The 25,121-nt window shown below is 36.0% G+C and overlaps 3 protein-coding genes across 3 annotated transcripts; all 3 read left to right on the top strand.

The window, feature by feature from the left end:
* Window positions 1-4,205: 4,205 nt before the first annotated feature.
* Window positions 4,206-7,754, top strand: LOC129005448 (uncharacterized protein K02A2.6-like). The gene is made up of 2 exons (XM_054434336.1): window positions 4,206-4,233; window positions 4,999-7,754. The coding sequence occupies exons 1-2, from the start codon at window positions 4,206-4,208 to the stop codon at window positions 7,752-7,754; spliced, it is 2,784 nt and encodes a 927-aa protein (XP_054290311.1).
* Window positions 7,755-9,734: 1,980 nt separating this feature from the next.
* LOC129005468 (autophagy protein 12-like) lies at window positions 9,735-18,095 on the top strand. Its single transcript, XM_054434362.1, has 3 exons — window positions 9,735-10,182; window positions 11,759-11,895; window positions 17,560-18,095. The coding sequence occupies exons 1-3, from the start codon at window positions 10,059-10,061 to the stop codon at window positions 17,680-17,682; spliced, it is 384 nt and encodes a 127-aa protein (XP_054290337.1). The 5' UTR covers window positions 9,735-10,058; the 3' UTR covers window positions 17,683-18,095.
* A 1,655-nt stretch (window positions 18,096-19,750) lies between these two features.
* Window positions 19,751-24,261, top strand: LOC129005440 (uncharacterized). Its single transcript, XM_054434327.1, has 3 exons — window positions 19,751-19,768; window positions 21,256-22,301; window positions 24,080-24,261. Exons 2-3 carry the CDS (start codon window positions 21,261-21,263, stop codon window positions 24,191-24,193), a joined length of 1,155 nt encoding a protein of 384 aa, XP_054290302.1. The 5' UTR covers window positions 19,751-19,768; window positions 21,256-21,260; the 3' UTR covers window positions 24,194-24,261.
* Window positions 24,262-25,121: the final 860 nt, after the last annotated feature.

Raw genomic sequence — 25,121 nt, 5'->3', positions numbered from 1 at the left:
CGCTATCTAGCAGGAAAGAGGTAAAACAAAGCCCTGTTCCAAACGACCCTGGTGGTGATTTGGGAAACTATATTTTTTATTGTCAGAAAAGTACGTCCCCACGAGCTGCAAAGAAATATAGAACGCTAGTGACGTGCTGGCTTATCCATAGCAACGTTAAACAACAATGAACGGTGACGTTCTGGAACGTTCTTAGCTCCTGGCGCCGGGGCCCGGCTGACGTTCCGGAACGTCCGTAGCAGCGAACGTGTTAAACAGTCGTTAACTGCTTTTCAAGTTTGAGCTAAAAAATTCCACTTGTAAAATTTTATAGATTACATAGCTGTTTTATTCACATTTTACCTCATACAAATTCTCTCGTCTTTGTAGTAACAACATCCGCAGACAGTCAGAATCGCGTTTAGTATTGTTTGGAAAACTACAATAATATTGTTAAAAAGTCAATTTATAACTGTTATTACAATAATCGGTTCCTTGTTGAATAGCTGTCACTTAAATTCTCTTCCTTATGGTTAACATCGTTAAGTCCTTTTGGCAGCCCTATAGGCATTTTCGAAGTTAACCCATAAATTTTCTTGTATAAGATTAATATTCAAGAAATGTGCAATTTTACTTTGCGTTTGCATACTATAGTATTATTTAGTTTTGTTTTTTTAAGAAAGATATTTTTGATCTCACGTTGTGTATTTTGTTTCATTTTGCAATTTATACTTAAAATTAAGATTATAGGTGTATTTTTATAAATAAAGTGGTATTGGTAGCCTGTGTTTTTTAAGCATTCAGTTAAATAAAAAACAATTGGAATTTTCTTAGCAGATGTAAGTTAGAATGTGATTAATAAGACGGTACTTGTACTCCGTTGGTAATCGTGACATTGTCGTGAAAAAAGGGGGTTCTTGTGTACCTACAGGAATTTAGCTTTTGTTGTTTAAAAAATTAAAATGCTTTGGCAAAAAAAGATGGAGCTGATCTAGTAGTTAAAGAAAAGGACTTTTATCATGGAAGGCTATAATCAAACCGATATATAGTATATATAGTCTATGCTTTTGGCTATACCTAATTCACCAGATATAGGTCCACCTCTCTAGAAAATCAAAAAGGTTAGATATTTTACGTGAATTTTCTTTGACGAGAACTCCCTTTGAAAGCGAAACTATCATATTTTTATCATAAGAAACTACACCGATTTAGAACTATTTAACATATCTATGATTGAACATAATAATTTATAACCTCTTTTTAGCCACTGTTTTTACATTTTGATCTGTTTTAAAAGGAAAGGGTGGTTTTAAGCTATAACTTACAGATATTTCTTGTAACTACACTAAATCTAAAATAAAACTGTAACTGACTGCTGGGTATGAAATTATATTCTCTTTAATTATGTCTCTTACTTTTGTGTTCAGTTTTTCATTAAAAGAAATAGTGAAAATTGTACAACAATGAAAAGTTTACACATTACCTTTCAAACCTGACGAGTCCTTTTACTACAATTTCAGATTCAGCTAGAAGACTATTTTCACCAGTAGAATAATTCTTAATGAAAATGAAGTATTGTCCAAAGGAACTATGAAATAGTAAATTTATATTGATTCAAAATGTATTAAATAAATTCATGGCCATGTGAATGAAATTCTGGTTTTGATTCCCATTAATCGATTACAAACGTTAGTGGTACAGCTAGCAAAACATAGACTATGTATTTAGTATGAAAATGCTTGAATGAGTTTATCATTTCCCGTACTGTTTTGATCTACTTTGTCACACATTCAATAGAGTTATTAGCTGTGTATATTGCAAGTAAATAATTGTGCTAACATGGTTTTGAATTTTGATCATAGTATTATGATATTTTGTACTCATACGATTTGAACGATATTACTGTTAAAGAACTGACTGTTATTGAGTACTTTTTTTGTTTCTTTCTTGCTTAAAACTGTATGTTTTCTGTTAATAAAATAAATAACTATCCTGTTACAACTGTCCAAATTCATTTGTCTCTCCAAAAATTATTTGTGTAACTACAATCATTTACTGTGTCTGTAAACTGGCAATATTTTGATCTCAATTTGAGTTTGGCAATCAGTGTTCCAAATGCTACCTATATACAACTGTCCAAATTCATTTGTCTCTCCAAAAATTATTTGTGTAACTACAATCATTTACTGTGTCTGTAAACTGGCAATATTTTGATCTCAATTTGAGTTTGGCAATCAGTGTTCCAAATGCTACCTATATACAGTCGTAGAATAATATCACATAGGTTTGATTTGGATTGGAGTTGACTAAAATTAATCCTAGATCCTTATTATTTAATGAGAAACAACCATAAAGAGTTTAATGGTATTTAAAAGTAGCCTTAGGTAAGAAGCTTTTAGTTATAACAAAATTATAATTGATTTTCATAAACATTACAAAATAAATTTCAACCAGGAAAATAGTTTGGAATCAGAATTTATTCTGATACGACAAAATCGTGAGCATCTTCGGTGACAGCAAACGTCATCATCGTCTCTACAGTAAGACAAGACTATATTGTAGTGTGAACGTCACACGTGTTGGAGGAATAATTGTCAATTCTCAATGGCACATTGTCACAGGCGCTTTTTTATCACTACACTCATTTCCATTCATACTTGGCTTAAAATGCCTACTTTGGTCGCCATTTCAATGTAAGTATTAAAATAAATGTTCGAGTCGGGTCTATCCAACCTGAGTTTTGGGCGAAAATTATTTCGGTACCCTAACAGGTTCATCAGGACAACGGTTAGCTGACTGACTCGACCCAACAATATCAGGGACCCTTACACACCTACCAAGAACTAGAACAGCTTGATGAGGGTTACTTCAAAGTTGTGAACCTATCTATTATGTTACAAAACCTAACAAAAGGTAGTATCATCAAGGACTTGTAAATATGAAAAATGAGCTGGACCGGCTATATTTTTTGTTTTGTAATGCAGGGACTGCTGAAGTTAAAACTAAGTACAACTCATTAAAGTTGCAGTACCGCAAAGAAATCAAGAAAGCCAAACTTGACCATAACAACAGTTTACTGCTAAACTCTAGTAATATTTCTAAAACATCCTGGTCAATCATTAATGAAATAAGCAACTGTAATAGTAAGCCTTTGTCTATTCCTGACTGCCTAACTGCCGATGGACTGAACTCCTACTTTGTCGACTGTGTTGAAAACCTGAGAAGTAATGTTCCCGCCTCTTCAAATGGTCCTGAGCAATATCTTAGAAATTTGACCTCTTGCAACGCTCTTCCGACTATTGAGGACAACAATGCTTTTAGGATTGGACTATTTACTGTAGAAGAGGTGTATGCAGCCATCAACAGTCTTAACAATAGCTCTTGTTTAGATATTTACGGAATTAATGTCCCCATCTTGAAGTTAGCTTCTAGTTACATAAGTGAAGTTTTGACTTACCTATTTAATCTTTGTATAACACAAGGCTGCTACCCAAACAAGTTCAAGATTTCTAAGGTTATACCAGTCCATAAAAAAGGGCCTAAAAATGTCATTGCTAACTATAGGCCTATATCTATTATCCCTGCAGTGTCGAAGGTCTTGGAACATCTCGTACATCGTAGATTTTCTCAGTATCTTGAGGATAGTAACCTTTTAGCAAGTAGTCAGTTTGGCTTTAGGCCCAAACACAGCACTGTCCAAGCTGTATTATAATGTTATATTCACATATCATCATATGTTAAATGTATCATATGTTAGTTGAAGGCTTGAAGGTAAACAATATCAGTCATGTTTATGTTTCAGTCTTGAGTGGAATTGGAAATAAACTTCTGAACTTTAAATGTTAAAGCTTCTAATTTTATTTATATTTTCTAACTAAAACATGGTGTCAGGTGTATTTTGAAACCTAGAAGAAATAATGGAAGTATCTGGATTGTTTAGGTTGCCTGAACCTATGAGTTTTGAAGGAAATGTGAGTGAAAATTGGAAAAGATTTCGTCAGAAGTTTGAACTGTACTTAATAGCTACTAGTCATGGTAAGAAACTTAAGGATGAAATTAAGATTGCGCAGCTGCTTAATCTGTTAGGCGATGATGGCCTAGATGTATATAATACTTTTAAATTTGAAGATAATGACAAAGATAGTTTTGATTGCGTACTTGATAAGTTTGAATCTTACTGTTGTCCTCTGAAAAATGTCATATTTGAGCGGTTTAAATTCTATAGAATGAAGCAGGAAGAAGGTCAAGACTTCAGTAAGTTTGTTATGCAGTTAAAAATAGCAGCTAAATCATGCGAGTTTCTTGAACCTGACAATATGATTAGAGATAGAATTGTCTTAGGTATAAGAGATAAAAGTACTCAAGAGCGTCTATTAAGAGATACAAAACTTGACTTGAAGAAAGCTATTGATTTCTGTATGATTGTAGAGAGTAGCAAGGATCAATGTAGGACTATTGTAGAGCACAATGAAACCAAGCTTTCGGGGACTAAGTCGGATCCATACAGTGTATGTGTTGTTAATAATGTACCAAATCAAGAACTTTCGCGGAGTATTGCAAAAGAAAAACAGAATGATCTATGTAGCTTTTGCGGCTACAAACATGTTCGGGGTAAATGTCCTGCATATGGCAAAACATGCTCGAAATGTGATGGTAAAAATCATTTTGCAAAGGTTTGTAGGAGTAAAACTATAAAATCTCATGCTGTTACAAACGAGGAACAACACGATGAAGACTCTTGTGTGAGCGATGTTAGTTTAGGCTCGGTAAGCTTAAACATTAGTGGAGTGAAAGGTCAAAGTGAAAAATCGTGGACGGAAAACTTGACTGTTGGTGGTACACAAGTTAAATTTAAACTAGATACAGGTGCAGAGATCAGTATTTTACCTGCTAGTTATGTACGGAAAATGAACATTACACACGTAAAACGTAGTTCTTGTGTACTCTCAGCCTGGGGAGATGAAAAATTCAAAATCAAACCACTAGGTCTTGTGATGTTACAATGTAAAACAATTACAGGTGTAACTGCAGATGTGAATTTTGCTGTAGTGAATGTCGAACATGAACTGCCAATTTTAGGACTGAACGATTGTGTCAATTTAGGACTCATTAAGAGAGTGTCATCGATATATTTGAATTTTAAGGATAAGGATGATGTTTTAACCGGCTACAAGACAGCTTTTGAAGGATTGGGACAGTTTCCAAGCACTCATCATATTCAGCTTAAGGAGGGTGCTATCCCACAAATTCGACAATCACGGAGAGTACCTTACAGTTTACAGGAAAAACTAAAGGAAAAGTTGGACCAACTTGAGGAAACTGGGGTGATTCGAAAAGTTGACAAACCTACAGCATGGGTCAATCCTCTGGTGATCGTGGAAAAACCCGATAAGTCTTTGAGAATCTGCATAGATCCGATGCCATTGAACAAGGTGGTAATGAGAGAGCACTTTCTAATGCCACACCCTGATGATATTCTGGTAACGTTGAGTGGTTACAAATATTTTACTGTTTTGGATCTTAAGGATGGGTTTTTTCAAATTGTTTTAGATGAGGAGAGTCGTGAACTGTGCACTGTCAGTACCCCATTTGGGAGATATCAATTTTGTAGATTTCCTTTTGGAATCTGTTCGGGTCCAGAATTGTGCCAGAAAAATAACTACAAATGCTTTGGAAACCTGAAGGGAGTTAACATAGTACATGATGATATTATTGTAGGAGGAACGACATCGGAAGAGCATGACGAAAATTTAAAGAGAGTTTTGGACGCAGCCCTTAAACTTGGAATCAAGTTTAATCCAAACAAGATGCAATTTAAGAAGAGCGAAGTTAAGTATCTGGGACACATAGTATCGGCTGAAGGAATCCAACCCGACCCAGATTATGTAAAGGCCATAGTTGAAATGGACCCACCCACGGACAAGAAAGGGGTAATGCGGTTATTGGGCATGCTAAAGTATTTATCGAGGTTCATACCAAATTTAGCAAAAATCACTGCACCCCTCAGACATTTGACAAGAAAGGATGTGGACTTCTTATGGACCGTAGAGCATGAAGATGCTCTGAAGATTATCAAGACGTTAATTTCCAGTGAACCAGTTTTGGTATACTTTGACTCTCGAAGACCTCTTGAAATACAAACAGACGCTTCTCAAGATGGCCTAGGATGTTGTTTGTTGCAGAGTGGGCAGCCAGTGGCTTTCATGTCCCGTTCATTGACTGATACAGAGAAGAGATATTCGCAAATCGAAAAGGAAACTCTAGCTATAGTTTTTGCTGTTGAGAAGTTTCACAGGTTTATTTATGGCTATAAAGTAACAGTTCAGACTGACCACAAGCCGCTTGTAAATATTTTTCAACAAGATTTGCACGTGGTACCAGGTCGGCTACAGAAAATGAGACTAAGGTGTTTGAATTATGATCTGGAAGTAAAGTACTTACCTGGTAGTAGCCAACTTATTGCTGATACGTTGTCAAGAGCAGCATTAAAATGCACAGGAATGACAGTGTCTTCAGAATTTCAAGTACACAGTTTAACAAGTTCATTGCCTATGACTGAAGAGAAGAAGAAATTATTCCAGCGTTACACTGAAGAGGACCAAGAAACTGCTATTGTGAAGAGATACTGCAAAGAAGTTTGGCCAGAAAGGAAGCAAGACACCCCAGAGATAGTACGCCACTATTGGAACCAAAGACATATGGTATCTGAAGAAGATGGTTTATTGTTTTTAAATCACAAACTGATTGTGCCACGACAGCTACGACAGGACATGCTTCAGCGAATCCATATCGCGCATGGAGGAATTGAAAAGTGCAAAGCTAGGGCTCGACAGATACTTTATTGGCCACGAATGGCTACAGACATTGAAAGTTTTGTGGCTCGTTGCAGGATATGTGAAAGGTTTTCCAGGAGTAATGCAAAGGAAACCCTTATGCCGTATCCTATACCTACTAGACCATGGGAGCGTATCGGATGTGACATATTTTCATATGGAGGAAATGTGTACTTGGTCATGATGGATGCTTACTCAAACTGGTTGGAGCTGGTTAAAATGCCATGTAAATCAGCAACGTCTGTAATATCAGCATGCAAAGACATCTTCAGTAGATTTGGCCCTCCTGATATAATGGTAGCGGATAATGTCCCTTACAACAGTGCCCAAATGAGGGAATTTGCCCGTGAATGGAATTTTGAAATTGTGACACGCAGTCCAGGCTATGCACAATCCAATGGGCTTGCTGAAAGGGCAGTTGGAATAGCCAAAGAGTTGATAAGGAAAGTACAGTATGACAATAAGGATTTGAAAATGGCTTTATTGGAGCTTAGGAACATGCCCGTTAAGCATCTGGGATATTCTCCAGCTCAGCTGATGTTTCAACGCAGGTGTAAGACAACAATCCCTGTTACCGAGGAACTGCTGAAACCAACGCTGAATGATGGAGTACAAGACAAGTTAAATACAAGACAACAGCTGCAGAAAAAATACTATGATCGGTCAGCCAAAGACTTAAGGGTTGTAAGAAATAACGAAAGAGTTGTCTACAGAAATGAAGGAAGGTGGGAGCAGGGAAAGATTGTTAATCAAGGACCAACTCCAAGAAGTTACTGGGTAGAAGGTGATAACGGAGCTATATTAAGAAGAAATCGCCGCCATCTGAAACCATCACTCACTCAACAAAACAATTCCCAGTCAGTTCCAAGGCAAGACGAGCCAGTACAACTAAGACCTCGTAGAGAAATCAAGCTACCATCAAGATTTCAGAATACAATATAATGGTCTTAAAAGAAGGGAGAAGTTTGGTTGGTTATTGTTTTTAGTTAATTCTTTCAAATTTGTTTGCTGTTTTTTAAAGGGGAAAGATGTATTATAATGTTATATTCACATATCATCATATGTTAAATGTATCATATGTTAGTTGAAGGCTTGAAGGTAAACAATATCAGTCATGTTTATGTTTCAGTCTTGAGTGGAATTGGAAATAAACTTCTGAACTTTAAATGTTAAAGCTTCTAATTTTATTTATATTTTCTAACTAAAACACAAGCAACCCAGGCACTGATATCAAATTGCTTTCAAAGTTTAGAGGCCAAAAGTGGTATAGTGTTCAGATCGTACGACATGTCTAAGGCCTTTGACACAGTGGCTCATGATCTCCTTGTGAATAAGCTTTCTTGCTATAACCTTGATGATGTTTTGGTTAGGTTTTTTCAATCTTATCTTAGTGACAGATGGCAAAAAGTCTATCTAAATGGCACTTATTCTAGTCCTGTTCGAGTGCCCCACGGAGTGCCCCAAGGCTCTATATTGGGCCCTACCCTGTTTATACTGTATATAAATGACTTACCTTGTAATATTAATGACTTATCTGTAAAAAGCTTTCTTTTTGCTGATGACTTGGCCTTGTGTGTACGGGGTAACTCTTTGAATGATGTTACAGACACATTGGACACAAAATCTGCTGTTATTAACGACTGGTGTAATGCAAACAAGTTATGTCTTAATGCTGATAAGACTCAGGACCTGACTATTAGTCTAAGCAGTAATGGTAATGATGTAAACACTCTGAAGTTTTTAGGTTTTCATTTGCAGTCAAACTTGAAGTGGTTTTCACATGTAGATTTTGTAGCATCTAAAATTGTAAAAGGCATATTTATGATAAGAGCACTTAGGTCCACTGTTTCAGATGATGTCCTTATTTGTATATATTATGGCCACATTCATAGCTATTTGTCCTATGGTACCTCACTGTGGGCCAACAGTTTTTATGCTAACAGGCTGCTTTTTACTTTACAAAAGAAGGCGGTGAGGTTAATTTGTAGTGTGAATAGAAGAACACATTGTAAGCCCCTTTTCGTGAGTCTTAACATTCTCTCATTTCCATCCTTGTATGTTTTGGCAAGTTTGTTGTAAAAGAAAACATTTCTCACTTTGAAAAGATATCTGATGTTCACAACTATTGTACTAGATATAAAGATAATCTGTCTACACTAAGGCATAAGTATACAGCCACTCAAAATAGTTTTGAGTACCAAGGTGTTAAAATGTACAATTTCTTGCCTGCATCCATCAAAAACCTGTGTGTTTCAAAATTTAAACATGTTTTAAAAACTACTCTAACCCAGGCTTGCCTGTATAAACATGAAGAGTACTTTGGTTTAGAGTTTTAGTTTTAGTTGCCATCTTGATTGTTTTCTTTTTCTTTTGACGATTGTCATGAACTTTGTACTCAGTTTTAACGACAATAAAGCATTTCATTTCATTTCATTTCATTACATATTTTACTTATATTGCATGTTAAAAATGACACTGTTTTGTTTATGTATGTAATGCTGAAGGACAATAAATTATTCAGATCCAATGTTAAATACAACAGTACTATTTAGTTTTTACATTACTTCGAGCTAGAACTAAATGTATTCTATCCACTTAGTTAGTCAGTCATCACGTTGATGACTTAGATCAAATCCATTGTTGATTGACGGGATTCAAACTCAGGACCTCGAGGACCGAAGTCCCACGCTCTACCACTAGACCAGCATGCCCCATTTCATTTGCATATTAACTACTCTATTACTGAAACCACTTGACTATAATCAATGCTGAAACTTATAGTGTGGCTACATGTTAACTTAACCAAGTGAGCTTTTAAGCGAACTACTAGAATAGAAAAAGAAGAAGAAGCTAAGTTGTCAAAGTGAAGTAGACTATGACAATTGACTTGACAATGTTATAGCTCAGTGACTAAGACTTCGACTGTACTGTCAAAATGTTCTAACCTTCATCTGCAATAACCTCTTCAGAATCTTCATTACAACTTCCAACAATTGAAGAATTGGCTGACAAAACACGACGGAAACCATAGAATATTATATTTTTATGAACTTTCAAAATCACGTCGAGATGAAGTTATACTTTTCTGAAATCAGCATACAGTTTCAGATCAGTCGGATGTTTTACTCTGCTGTTTAAATGAAGTATGGCCTAAATTAACACCAAAAATAGAGAAATCATTTTTCAGTGTGAAAAATATATATCTTCGTCTACGAATAGGCCTATCCTCAAAATAATTATATTACCATGGCTGAGTGTGAATCCCCTGTGAAGGAAAATTTAGAGGCCAGCCCTGAAGATATCAGTGAAACTGGTTTGAATGTAGTAGATAAACCTTCAGATGTCTCAAAATCGTCAAAAATAGAAAAAAGTAAGTAATGTAAGCTGGTATTTTTGGTCATGGATAATGAACAAGTGAGCAAAAGAGCTGTAATCACATTCATCCATAGGCCTAGACTCATCCTCCCTTAAAATATGCACCCTGGGGTGTGCCTTAAACTGTAACTTAATAGGCCTAGGCCTATCTAGGCTAATTATAAATTTGATTAGATTTTAGTTAAACCACTTATACGACATAAAATTATGCTACTACGCCAGGAAGTAAGTAGGTTTTTACAGTAGGCTTATGAGCATGCAAACGAACTGTAAACACCGTCACAGATGAGACGTGTATGATACTTTTGCCTCAGTGAACAAATATAACTTAGGCTACATGGTTTAAGTTAAGCCCCGTTCACACAGGGCGAGTTCACAAGCTACACGCCGGCTTTTTTACACGCAGCTAGTAAAATAGCTCAGTGTGAACGAAGTACTCGCTCAAAAGCTGCTTGTAAAAAGTTGACGCTGCCGCTATTTTACACACCAACTCGCCAGCTTTTGAGCGAGTAGGCGTGTAAAGTAGCCCAGTGTGAACACAGTTGCTTGTGCTTGTGCGCATGTTATTCAAAGATGTCGGAGGATTTGGTTCAAAAACATCGTGTGAACGACTACAAGTGCACTCGACGGCGTCTTACGTTGGCGAGTGGACAATCTCCGTGTGAACGAATAGGCCTACAAGCACACTCGCCAACTCGCCGGCTTCTTACATGCTGGCGAGTAGCTTGTAAACTCGCACCGTGCGAACGAGGCTTTACTGGTTTACAAGATTAATACAACCCACATTAGGCCTACATACAGTTTATAGAATCAAAGCATTGGCCTTACTAATTTTCTATCATTTTGCTACCTTGAAAAGATGAAATAACTTACTCCAACTCATGGCTGTTTTTGGAATCATCATGCATTCTGTAGTAACTAAATTAATAAATAACTTAATTTCAATAATCTTCACAATGGGTTCAATCAATCAAAGTGATTCACATTAAAACCAATGATATATTAGCATTGTTGCTGCTTGGCGAGCCTATTACGCCCGGGGGATTACAAAATTGACAGGTAAATTTCCCTTACTCCAGCTGACTCTACCGGTCCTTTTCTTTAAAGAATAACTTACTGGGCTAAAAAAACTATGCCTACAGAAAGCAGCTGCTTACTGTGTAGTACAGAGAAACCACAAAACAATGGAGATGTTTAAACAATAGTAAAGGTGTTTGTTGTTGGCCAGGGTTAAGAATGATTTGGTGACAGAGATATCTCTGCCCTACAGGCACTTATAAGGTGAGGTTGTAGTAGGTAGGTAAGTTAATCTGCATTTGATCACAATCCAACCAAAGCTGACCACAGCTAATTATTCCCCAATGGTGATTCACAATCATGGTTACTCTAGTGTCACAGGCTTGGCCCAGGGTTGCTGTTCAACAGTTTTACAATACTTTGTTCTAATAGTACTATTTAACCACCTCAGTTTTTATTAAATTATTCCAAGACAACAGTAACATTTCCATCGATCAAAAGAGTCTAATCCTATTGAATTTATAATAAAACTTATAACTTTTGTCCTTTTACAGTTGACATCCTCCTGAAACCTACAGCTAATGCACCAATAATGAAAAAGAAAAAGTGGTCTGTGGACCCAGATAAAAAGATTGGTATGGTTATAGAGTTCATCAAGAAATACCTGAAGCTGGATCCAGCAGAGACCTTGGTGGGTGGAAATTAATAGCATTTAATCTAGCCTGTTAAATAGTAGATAGGCCTAGCGTTAACATTATTATTGGGGACTGCAGTTATCTTATCCTCAACCCAGGCCCGCAGAGAGAAATCTCGGGCCCCTGGGCAATCGTTGCCGCGGGCCCACTCCACTCCCCCATCCCCCAAACGCAACGGCGCCGGCGCGGCGGTTGATGGTCTTAAACTTATTAATAGCACTTATCACACAATCTCAGAGTTTAAATACATTTTTAAGGCCATAAAGGACTTTTCTTTTTTTTCGAAAGAGATCTGTTATTTAAAGATCTCTAGCTTTTTAAATAAGAAGCTAGTTAGAGATATCTATATTTTCATACTTAAATACTGTTTATTGCTGTTAACACGTTCACTGTGGGTTACCGGACGCCCAGTAGTTCAAGCCCAAGCCAATGCCAAGCTTAGTCGAAGAAACCCACTAAGAGTTACTAGGTTATAATTTGATGGTAAAAAAAATAAATATCTGAATACAAAGGTTCAAGGCATGATTAAGGCACAATTTAAAAATTAAAACTAGTTACTAGTTTATTAATAGTTGGTCTCGAGTAAACAATTACATATATTCCCTTTAATGCATACATTAAGCAATTTTAGGTGAAAAAGGTTACACGTTCAATAATCTGTATATGGATAAACAATTATTACTCATTCTCAACATAAAGTACAGTAAGGAGAATTGCATAACTTTATGAGTTACCTACTAAATTGCCTACTAAAATGAGTTAGCAGTTTGCGTAACTTTCATTTTCCTAAAAGTTTATTTTTCTCGCTTTCTTGTTTGCAAACTCTACAATAATTTCACTAAAGTCAATTTGCCGTGCTAGATCACTTTCCATAGCAAGTGTTGTAAGGCCACACAGTCTTTCTTGTCCCATTGTAGAACGATTAAAGTTTTTGATCCGTTTCAAACTACTGAAAACTCTTTCGGCCCCAGCAACTGTCACAGGTAATGTCAAAAAAATTCTTAACGCCACACAAACATTGGGGAAAAGACAATCAAGCTTCATTTCCTTTAATTTGTTTAGAAGGTCAAATGGTTTCAGTGCCGTGCTTCCTAAATTTGTTCGATGGATTGTTTTCAGATGGATTATTTCTTCTTTAATATCCTTTGATATATCTTCTGGAAAAGTAACTGAAAGTCGGTTGGAATCCTCAACTATTGTCTCTTCTGTAGATGAGAGGTATTGCCACAATATTTTAAAAATATCATTTAGCTCTCTTGCGGTTTTAAATCTATGGGTCAATCCAGCTATCACTGCGTCAATAATTGTATAAAAAACATTAATTCTAAAATCTCTTTCTTGCTTGGTTTCGTCCTCGTTTCCATCATCAGTTTTTTCTTCTTCACATTCTTCATCAAAGAAAATTTTCCTTTTTTTACGTCTTCGTTCATTCAGTGTCGTTTCTGTGTTTTTGTCTATAGCAGACATAGCTTGAGTAACAAGTTTAGTCTCCGTCAAAATTTTGTAAAATTTTTCTCTTAAATCCTTCAACTCTTGTAATAGGCTTTCAATGTTAGAAATCTCAACATCAAGGGTTGCATCTCTTTTCTGCAGTATTTTGTTAAAGTGATCGATTGGCAATAATATTTTGTACCAAACGGAACACATTAAAGTACAATTGAAAGATTGGAGGTATTTCTCAATTCCGTTAAGTTCTGATTTTGCGTCAGCGCTCAGATTTAGCTCTGTGCATCTGGAAACAGCTCGTTTGACTCCAGGAAGATTTTGGGCTAGTGGTTTCACTGCGTCAACCCTAGCTGACCACCGTGTTTCAGACAGGTTATGGAGAGAACAATTAATTTCTTCTTCCAGAATTTTCCACCTGGTAGGAGATTTCGAAAAAAAATTGTACAAACGCTGCAGTATTCCAAAAAATGTCACTGCTTCTGTGCAGCATTCAGCAGCATTGGCACCACACAAATTAAGGCTGTGAGCGGCACAGTTTGAAAACAGAGCATATGGATTCTTTTGAAGTATCAGTGCCTGTACTCCTTTGTAAATGCCAGCCATGTTTGCGCCATTGTCAAAACCTTGACCTCGACAATCGTTTAAGGGAATCCCATGGTTGGCTAGTTCCTTTAATATCGCATCTGCAATGTCTTGGCCTGTTTTTTCACACAAACTGACATAACTAAGAAATCTTTCTGAAATTTTGAAACCGTCTTCATTTTCAAAAATGTATCTTAACACAAATGTAATCTGCTCTTCGTGAGAAACATCAGGGGTTGCATCAACTAAAATTGAGTAGTATTTGGCTTTTTCCCTTTCAGCCAAAATAACATTTACTACTTTATTGGCACATGTTTCTATAAACTCATTTTGGATTTGCCATGATAGATAATGTGCTTGAATTCTTTTTCCATCTTTTTGACACTCCCTCACTTTTGTTACGTGTTCATGCAGAACCGGGTCATACACGGAAAGTAGTTCAATGATCCCTAAAAAGTTTCCATTTTGCGGGTCACCGATTTTTGACGATGATCCTCTCAAGGGCAAACCTCGTTCAGCCAAAAACAAAATAACTGCTAAAATACGTTCTAACAGTTTATTCCAATATTTTGTTCTTTCTTTCAATTCTTTGTCTAATTGAGAACCAATGTCTGAACCTTCTTTTAGTCGCCTCTCTAGTTTTCTCCACTCTAAATAGCAAGTTTTATGGTGTTCACTCACTTCATGGTTAGGTAGCTTGTCATATAACTTTCTCCAAGTATATTCTTTTTTCCAACCTTCGTTGCTCATTAGTACTGAGTGATTTTTTTCAGAACTGTCATTCCTACTACGACCAAATAAACGGCATGGAAAACAGAAAAGTGATTCATTACTTTTATTCCATGTCAACCAATCCCTAGGCTGGGTTTCTCCATTCTTAGATTTGGAATATAGAACAACCTTCGGGAAGGGTCGTTTACCATCACTTGGGTCATACACGGAAAGTAGTTCAATGATCCCTAAAAAGTTTCCATTTTGCGGGTCACCGATTTTTGACGATGATCCTCTCAAGGGCAAACCTCGTTCAGCCAAAAACAAAATAACTGCTAAAATACGTTCTAACAGTTTATTCCAATATTTTGTTCTTTCTTTCAATTCTTTGTCTAATTGAGAACCAATGTCTGAACCTTCTTTTAGTCGCCTCTCTAGTTTTCTCCACTCTAAATAGCAAGTTTTATGGTGTTCACTCACTTCATGGTTAGGTAGCTTGTCATATAACTTTCTCCAAGTATATTCTTTTTTCCAACCTTCGTTGCTCATTAGTACTGAGTGATTTTTTTCAGAACTGTCATTCCTACTACGACCAAATAAACGGCATGGAAAACAGAAAAGTGATTCATTACTTTTATTCCATGTCAACCAATCCCTAGGCTGGGTTTCTCCATTCTTAGATTTGGAATATAGAACAACCTTCGGGAAGGGTCGTTTACCATCACTTGGTAAACATTCAGGAATTAAATTAGGCCCTTTACGGACATAACTTTCAAGTTGATCTGAAGTTGGACATCCTGGCAGTTGTAGTAGGTCATATTGATCAGATAATGTGTCTGTGACTAAATTAGGCCTAATTAAAGAAGCCTACTTTCGGGTGGAATATCCTCAATCGAAAACAGCTCACTCTCACTCTCACAAGTCTCAAATTGAAGCAATGGTTCTTTAGTACTAGTTTCTGCTTTATCCTTACATAGAGTAATCTCTGCATTCTGTGACTTTAATAATGGGGTTTCAAGCTGAATAGGCTTAGGCCTACTTGAGGATGGCTGTTCGTTTTCAACTTGAAATGAAGAGATTTGATTGTCATCTTTATCATTCTTACAACAGATTTCTGTACTTCTTGATGCACTTTCCAATGATACGTCTTCATTACTAGAATCTTCTTTTTTAAAACCAACTTCAAATAACGTCCTCAATCCCTTTTTACTAGCCTCAAGTCGCTTTTCTCGTTCTTTTCTTTTAAGGGCCCCCGATTTATGTTTATAAGGGTCCATAGTTGTAGTTACAAAACTCTCAGAAACGCACAGTTTTTCAATTAATAAACTAGGCCTATACACAGAACGATCGTCATTTCACAACAAAACAAGCTTAGAAAAACCAACGCCGGCAACGCCACTTCTCACACGGTAAACAGCAGAACAGAACATTAACCTCACTCACTGCACAATCAAAACAATGAACTGACACTAAAACAGTGTTTCCACTTCGCTTCGACAGTTCCTCCCTCGCCAAAGCCCGAAATTTCCCTTTTTTCCCTCAGGCTGAAACTGAAATTGCCCGTGGCGGGTATACAATCCTACGAATCGTAGCGAGCGTCACCCGCATAGAATTTAAATAAACACCGTGTTTGTTTAAATTCTATGGTCACTGGTCACCCGTCGTGCGTCGCCGTCGGTAATAATATCACATTAGACATTAGTGTCAGTGCCCCACAGCTTACGCAATAAGCCTTAAACTTAAAACTTTTGTAACAATTATCATCAATAAATCTTCATCATAAATCATCAATATGACGTTAAAAATGTTTTATTTTAAATACAACATGGATTGTGAAATTATTGAAAAAGTACGTTCAGCAATATTCTCTATTATATTATTACGTTATAACTACTTATACTACATACTACATTTTAGACCAGGCCCGGGCCCGGGCCCCTTGTAGGCCCGGGCCCCTGGGCAATGCCCCCGCTGGCCCCCCCCTCTCGGCGGGCCTGCCTCAACCGTTTGGAAAGAAACTACTATATGTAGGTATGAAATCAGTTTATAGTAAGTATCAGTTTATAGTAGTTTTGTTTTTTATAGTAAGTTTTTTATAAGAGTTTTTTTTTTATAGGATGCCTAGAGGTGACGAATAATGTATGAGGGATATAATTATAATATTTATAATTGATAATTTGGTAAAAATTTTGTAGGTTAGCAATGACAAGAACAAATACATGCAGGTTTTACAATTATGTTGTGATGTGAATTTGGGGTACGACATGTAATTGTTCGGACACCTGACTGACGTGTTTGAGGTTAGAAAATAGGGGTTTTTTTATATTTTAAATGATCGTAATTATATTTTACGTTAGTTACTGTTTTAAATAATCAACAAGATGGACGGTAAAAATTTGATTGAATATTGTGTTTTAATTTTTTTGAATTGACTGTAAATAAAGTGACAGAAGACTGACTGAAACCAAATGACTGAGAGATTACAGATGCGACTGTGACTGGTCTATGACAGAACTGTGCCGTAACTGATACTACGTGTAAATCGACCTTTATTCTCTTCTGAATCCTCACTGTGTAGCGTTGCACAGCAACTAGTTAATTTTAAGTAGTTTTGTTTTTCTTTACCTTTGATGTTTTTGTTTTTAAATCTGATGTGTTATTATTGAGGTCAATTTGTGGTTTTGAGAGGAGGAAAGAATGTATTTTTTTAGTTGTGGCTGTTGAGTAGAATGGATAAAAGTTGTAGAAAAAGTACTGGTTTTATTTTCTTATAAATCTTATAAATCTTTATTGGTCATTAAATAACATATGTTACAATAGACCTCGTTAACAAAAATTAATTGTATATACTCAATATAAAATCTTTGTGTGTGTTAAAGATGTTGGATGAATTAAGATTTACAAAAATTCATTTTTTTCAGTTTCTCTATGTAAATCAAGCATTTGCACCTTCGCCTGACCAACTAGTGAGGAACTTGTATGACTGTTACGAAACGGACGGGAAACTGATACTTCATTACTGTTTGGGACAGGCCTGGGGCTGAGTTTTTTCAACTATTTCAGGATGCTAAAGGAAAGAAGCCTTGGTAATTGTTAAGTCAATAGAAAAGTGTGTATCAGTCTTTGTGGTAGAACTTGAATATACAGCTGTACTGATCAATGGTGATTAATCTTTATTGTGATATTCAGAGTGTGTTGCTCCATTAAGAGTATGAAATTGAACTGATGATTCGTGATAATGCAGTGTGATTAATTTAATACTAGCTTTGTTATCTGAAATCCAAAGCACCCACTTTGGTGTTCCTGCACCTGGAAACCACAGAGGAACTGAGAGTAGTTTGAGTTTGATATAAATATTTTCATCCATTAGACTTGTCTGTGTAAATATTATTTAATGTGATTTATATATCTGTTTGTTGTTGTATATTAAAGCATATTTGTGTTTATTTTTAAAAAATGTGTCGTCTACTTACTATTCCCCATAGAGACAACCGTCTATTTAATATGTGTTAAGGGAAACGTTCCAAAGGAATATTTAAGTTTCATTGATAGTAAAAAAAGCTTAGGTTATTCAGTTCAAAGTTAGCAAAATATTAAAACGATACTTGTCACAACTGTACTTGACTCCACTCACAATTTGGAAGCTTTTTAATAGGTTCTCAATGTATAAATATGTATTTACATAGTTTTGTTAGTGATCATCAGGTAATCAAATTTCTTATCAAACAAGAACTTATTAACAATCTGCTCTTCTATACAAAGCTTATTGGGAAATTGACAGAAAAGCAGGTTTTTAAATAAGTCCATAGAGACACATATAAACAACACATAAGTTGAAATTTTCACTAGAGAAATGACAATTTTTGATAGAATATGTAAAATACATTCATTTCTTTACTTAACTATGAACATTTTACAACAAAAAATACCTTTTTACCCTCCCTGTTGCAGCAAACCTAAGTACTCGTTAAACTAATTCTATTTAAATTGGGAATAAATGTGATATTTTTCAGGAGGCATTATAGTGTAAATCTAATCAGGCAAATGGAAATTCGCTTAGTCTGCAGGTTTGCTGCAGCGGGGGTATTTTAAATATATATATATGTCCGTTAGCATAATAACTCAGGCAAAAATGATCCGATTTTGAAGAAATTTGGTACAAACGTGCATACCTACATTTATTCGAACGAGTTCGCGAACCAGCATAATCGGACAATGGGAACGGGGTTTTATGAAGTGAAAATAGGGTTTTCCCATTTTTGACCCTAAAAACAAACAAAACAGCAACTTATTTTCAAACCATTTTGCCGAGCTTAAAAAAAAAAAACAAATGATTTAGTATATTGAAGCGTTAAGCCCGAATGGCTACAGAGAAAATTTAAAAAAAAATTTTAATTAAAAATTCCCATGTTATTCTTATGAAGAAAATTTTAAACTGTTAATTGTAGTTTGCTTGTTTATGAGCATATTTTGAACAAATTTGGAAAATGCATTCATTTCATACTTAACTATTAATATTTTACAACATTTAATAATTTAATTTAATTTTAATATATTTAACATTTTACCTTTATAGGGAATACACGTGATATTTTTAAGGAGACATTTTAGTGTAAATCCAATCAGGCTCCTTCACAAAAACACGGAATCTAATACGACCTTCACGCAAATAGGATTGAGCACGAATACTAGAAAAATACTGGAATGGATCACAAACATAAACAAATGACGTTGTTGGCCCGAATCCTATACTAATAGCATTGAACATTTTATGTTTTGGCAGTTCCATTTAAGCAATGTTAAATACTGTTTATTTTCGGACCAAAAACGTCATTTGTTTATGTTTATGATCCATACCGGTATTTTTCTAGTAATCGTGGGATTGAGGCATCGGTGTTCGAAGTCATGATGTAATAAGAGCAAAAAGATAACTTTTTTGGCAGTTACTCAATTCACCCCCTAATCGTTAATTTACATAGTACGATGTCTTATAAAGCAATTAAACTCCGAGATCATAAAGGCTGTGGTTCTTTGACGGACCGTCGTGCACCTGTCTGCTTCTGTCAAGAAAGAACGTGAAATCCACAAGACACACGAAACCACCGTCCGTACTTTACTTTCTACTTTTAGGTTAGTAGAAGCTTAACAATTAATAGAGTGTTCGTAATTCGTCGAGTTTTTGAAACTGTAAGTTGAATGGTAAAAAGTAATATTCCATGTAATTAGAATAAATAAAATCTCCTAGCACAAATACTGTTATTATCATGCACCCTTTCAAACGAATAAAGATATTTAACTGGCTGTAATCGAAAGGTAAACAAACATCACTCAACTCAAATCTTAGGTCTCTTTTGAGCGGGGTTGGCCACTAGTATGAAAAAATAGTATTTTTTTTTTTCTTATTCTGAGCTCGTAAGGCTCAAGGCTTGGATAATTGCTCCACGCAGCCTGTTCCTGTTCGATGTCTAATGATAACTATTACCATGCTATTACTCACTGAATCCTTCTGTGGTTGTCTTTGGGCATTTTTGACACTTTCTGTTAGTGATGGGCGATACGGACGGGTATCGCGATACAGCGATACGATGCGTATCAGAAAAAAATATCGTATCGCCATATTTAATCGGGCGTTTGTATCGCGATACGCGAATCGTATCGTCAAAAATATCGAAAAACGATACGCATCGTATCGTTTCCCCCCTCCCCTACCTAACCTAGAAACGGCAAATTTATATAAGTAGGCCTACCTGGGGACCAAGCTTTGCTCGGGGAAAATCATTAGTTTACTCTGAAAACAGTCTTAGTATTGCAGATACATTAATCCATTTCCACACTCCACACTGCTCGCCTTTACTACTTCCTTCACAACTCCCTACGTCTTGGACCTGTTTCCCTATCCTTCCCATAGCATTTTAGGATTGCAGATACATTAATGTAATTGCCACAGACAGTTCCCACACTCTGCACTGCTAGTGCTAGATAGCACGCTAGTGGAAATGGACTGGTCTGGGATAGGACTGGTACATTATCAAGTAAAAACCAAAAATACAGACGTCAAAAACTCCTATTTCAAACTACACATCCACAGAGTACAGATTTTGCAGTTTGCTCGGCCTGCGCAAAAAAAGCTTAAAAATATCGTTTTGACATGAATCGTATCGCTCTATGTGCCGATATAAATACAAATACCTATCGTTTTAGGCGATACGATACGTATAGTTTTTCAAATATCGTATCGTCCCTCGCGCATCGCGATATTCCGATACGATACGTATCGCACATCACTACTTTCTGTAACAAAGGTTAGGTTATGTTAGTTACAAAGTTTACATTAATGTTGTTTTTATTTTGATTGTTATGTTTCTTTTTTTGTTAAGGAGCACACAATTGGCTATATAAGGGTTTGTTACGTTTTTTTCACGGATGTGTAAAACAGATATCTTTTTAAAAATAAAAGTTAAATTTAATAAAAAAAAATTTTGTATTGACCTACCAATTATTTTTTGAGTCTCATTGTGTACCTAACAGGTTTGCACAGTATATTCGCTGCTCCATCAAGCTGCTTTGGTGTTTGTTTATATTTTTTTTTATTCTAACAATCACTTTTTATCTTACAGGTACAATGGCATCTCCATCTGTTAAAATATGGGACCTACCAGATGAAATTCTTTGTTATATATTTTCAAAGTTGAATGCCAAATTTGTTATCAGAAGCATTATGCTTGTATGCACCAGGTGGCAATCAGTTGTGGAAGAAAACTACATTTTCTGGGTGACGATAGAAGCAGTCATTGATTGTGATTCCTTCTTAGGTCGCAGTTATCTACATGAAACTAATACCAGGTGGGAAGGCAAGGAAATATTGATCGGAGAAAAAGATGTTGAAAAAATATCCAAAGTTCAAAACTTTAAATTCATTGAAGGAAGTATGATACTTGACAAATCAATTTCCCTGCTCTTGGAGATTTTTGAAATTATTAATACAAACTGCAAAAATATTAAGAAAATAGAATTCTTCAATTGCATAGGTGTCACATCATATGAAGCTGTGAGGTTTTTAACAGCAAACTATCGCAACAGTATCACTGAAGTAAGTTTCGGTGTCAATGAGTTTACAGATGGGCTTTACAGATTTCCATGTGATGAAGTCTCAAAATTTGTTAATTTAAAAAGGCTAGTTTGTCATGACACAATGTTTCAAAGTGATAATTTGTATGATCTCTGTGAAAACTGTGAACACTTGGACAGTTTATGGATTTTATACTGTACATCTCTGGAGTCTGATGCGTTGATGTATTTTTTAGAAAAAAAGAAGCAGGTTTTAAAACAATTGGGCATAGGTGTGCTGTTGAATGACTGTATTCTTAACAAACTTAATAAATGTCATAATTTGGAAGCTCTGTTTGTTGCGAATGCCGGAAGTATAAGTGACATTTGCATAAGATCCTTTGCTCAGCAATCGAATCTAAGGTATTTTTCTCTTCAGCAAGCAAATATCAAACAAGATACACTAGCAGATCTTGTTTCATGTAATAGGAAACTAGGTGTGTTCAAATACTTGAAGATTTTAGACATGACTGGTCATTATCAATGGTGCAATGATGAAAGGATATACCCAAACTTGTTTGAAGAAGAATGTTGCACGAGCAAGAGGCATGACCAGGTAAGCCTGTTTAAAAAACTTAATCTACTGCTACTCTAAGGTGGTAACTGGCCAACACTGTCTCCAGGCTTCCTGATCTGCGGTCTCCTCTTCCCTTCTTCCTAGTCTTTGCTAATCTGGTCTTAGATCTCAGCTTTGGCCATTCTGCTAGTCTTCTACCCACGTGATTTTGAAACCGTATTGTTTCGACTAAGATGCTGATCTCTTCCCTTGGTACATACTCACCTGCTTTTGGGCCCCAGCCACAATATTCTGGTCCAAAGAAAATTAATAAAATTGCCTCAATTCTCTGTTTGTGTTAAGCTTTAATTCTTTATTCTCCATCTACAAAGGATGGCCCAAACACAAAAGCTTGTGATCCTAATAAACATTTTTTTACAAATTTAAAATAATTTAATCTGTAAAATTACTTTAACATTGTACCTACCCTAAAGCACCTATAAAGCTAAAGCAGTAAAGGAACCATTATGTTATTACATTTTATTTCTGTATCCAATACTAATGTATGAGCAATGTTTGCTTGTACGTATGCTTGCTTGAAAAAATATCTCAAAAACGGCTTTGACGATTTCCTTCAAATGTTGTAGGCCCTAAATAATTTCTGTCCTAAAAATGTGATTGAAAACAGCCACTACCTCAGGAAAATTTGTATTTCGCTAAACAACTCATTTGAAAAATTAACAATAATTTTTCATCGGCCTTATGGGTTGCCAAGTAACAATGTTGGTTGAACAAAATAACAAGGAAAACATAAACAAAATACTTGTCACATGTGTTTTAACAAGCCATCCACAATATACTATTAAATTACAATTTCCAGTACAAAGGGGGGGGGGGCTTGGCCCACGGTATTATATACTGTAGGCTACTATCTAAGTGCTCGTAGTTTGCAATTAATTAACTAATGGTATTAAAAATTTTAGCTCTTATTATTATTTTATTATAATCCAACAGTTTGCCCGGTCTACAAACCAAAATCTTGTAGGTAGTCAGTTAACACGTTCAATGCGGCACCAAAATTTGCTATATCACTCGTATGGCTAAAATATGATATCTTAAATTAACTTATCAAATGTCGTCTTGAATGATGATCAGATGTTATTTCGTCAAAATTTTCAATTTTTGGTGTGATATGATGTCATCATTCGTGACGGCAATACTTGTCATATGTCGCGCCGTCCAGTTGCCATGTAGAACTGACGCACGTGACACTAAAAGTAATCCCTAGCTTGAGTTGTGAACGGTTATTTTTCCGTATCTCCTAGTTCATCTTCAGTGTGAAAGTTTTGTGAAGAGTTAGCCATATTCATTCACTATTGCACACCACTTACATCATATAACACACTAACACACAGATAACAAAACCGTGCATGACGGGAACGACGCTGGATCGAGGATCATTTTGTAGTGGTGCTTTTATCAATTATCAATCAATCATTGAGATGGGGACACCACCTAGGTGCATATTTTAACCCAAATATAAGTTAAGGAGCCTGTCAGCACGAGCGGTGACAAGATTACTCGTTACCTGCATTGGACGTGTTAACACCTTACAAGCTGATATACCCGGAAGCTTTGCAACGGGAATAGAACGCGGGTGAGAATTAATAATGCCAGCTTGTTATTTAGATCTGCTGTATAAAATACAGTAGTTAGGCTACACATAAATTATCAATTTAAAAGAGTACAAACTTATTTTATTTTACCACATAGTAAATCGTTAAAAAGTATAAAAATTGAAAAGTAAATGTTGCTTGAATGTTATGCTTCTTTTTCAGACGCACATAAGAGTAATTTACAACAACCGGATGAACTTTAAGCAAAGATCTTATTCATCTTCTATTAGCCACTGGATGTTTGGCTCCCTAAGATATTTTGACTCTAACTGGTAAATATCCTCCTCCAATTAAGTGCAAAGGTCAATTTATGTAGCACTGGTACAAAAAAAAAACTCTACAAATCAGCATTTATCAAATAAATATAATGCTTCCTTAAGATATTTGTGGTTTAACTCATTTTTTGATCCCCAACCTTATTTCAATTATATCAATCATATCAATTATTTAAGATGGGGACACCACTATGTGCGTATTTTAACCCAAGTATAAGTGTAGGATGAGTGGCGTGATCTTGTAGTCTTGTTAGTGATTAAGGCCGACCCGACATATTCCTTAGACACATAGCCCATACAGCTAATGGCGACTAAGGGACCCACAGTTTATAGTAGAATCCCAACCACATTTTTGCCTTTGTATTAACGAATTGGTCTAATTATCAGTATAGTACTGCGGATTGTCATAGTACTCACTAGTTCGGACATTAATCCACACCAAGGAGTATCGCATCCACAATGCATGTCTATAAATATCCACAATTCGTGACCTAGTAGCTGGATTACAGGACGATGCCACTGTACCAGTCTATCAAAGTTATAATGCCGCAACCCCGAGGTCTAGCCTGAAGTAATGTGAAAAACAATCCCAGGCTTGTGCCCAACATCCTAGGACAAAAAAAGGGAGGCATGGTTCTTTGCCATTGCTGGAACCATGTAGGGTAAAATAATACAGGGTAGTAGTGCAGATAGGTGGTCACTATGATTACTGCAATGTCAAATGAGCACATATCGTCACGGGCACGTAGACAGCAGGACCGCTTTTATTAATGGGTCCAGGCCCAGGGGCGCAATTATCTGCAATCTGCGTGCCTGGTACACAGTCTGGCGTGGTATCAGTGAACCAAAACGTTTATCTCATTGTCAGTGGGAATATGGCTGGAGCATGCATAACGACATTTAATAATCGACGTTCTTGGATTCGCGTG

The sequence above is a fragment of the Macrosteles quadrilineatus genome, unplaced genomic scaffold (assembly GCF_028750875.1).
Source record: "Macrosteles quadrilineatus isolate MER2022 unplaced genomic scaffold, UCM_ALF_1.0 Scaffold_21__1_contigs__length_2333173, whole genome shotgun sequence".
NCBI classification, from domain to species: domain Eukaryota; kingdom Metazoa; phylum Arthropoda; class Insecta; order Hemiptera; family Cicadellidae; genus Macrosteles; species Macrosteles quadrilineatus.
Note: the sequence above shows the minus strand (reverse complement) of the source record. Positions and strands in the feature narration are given on the sequence as shown.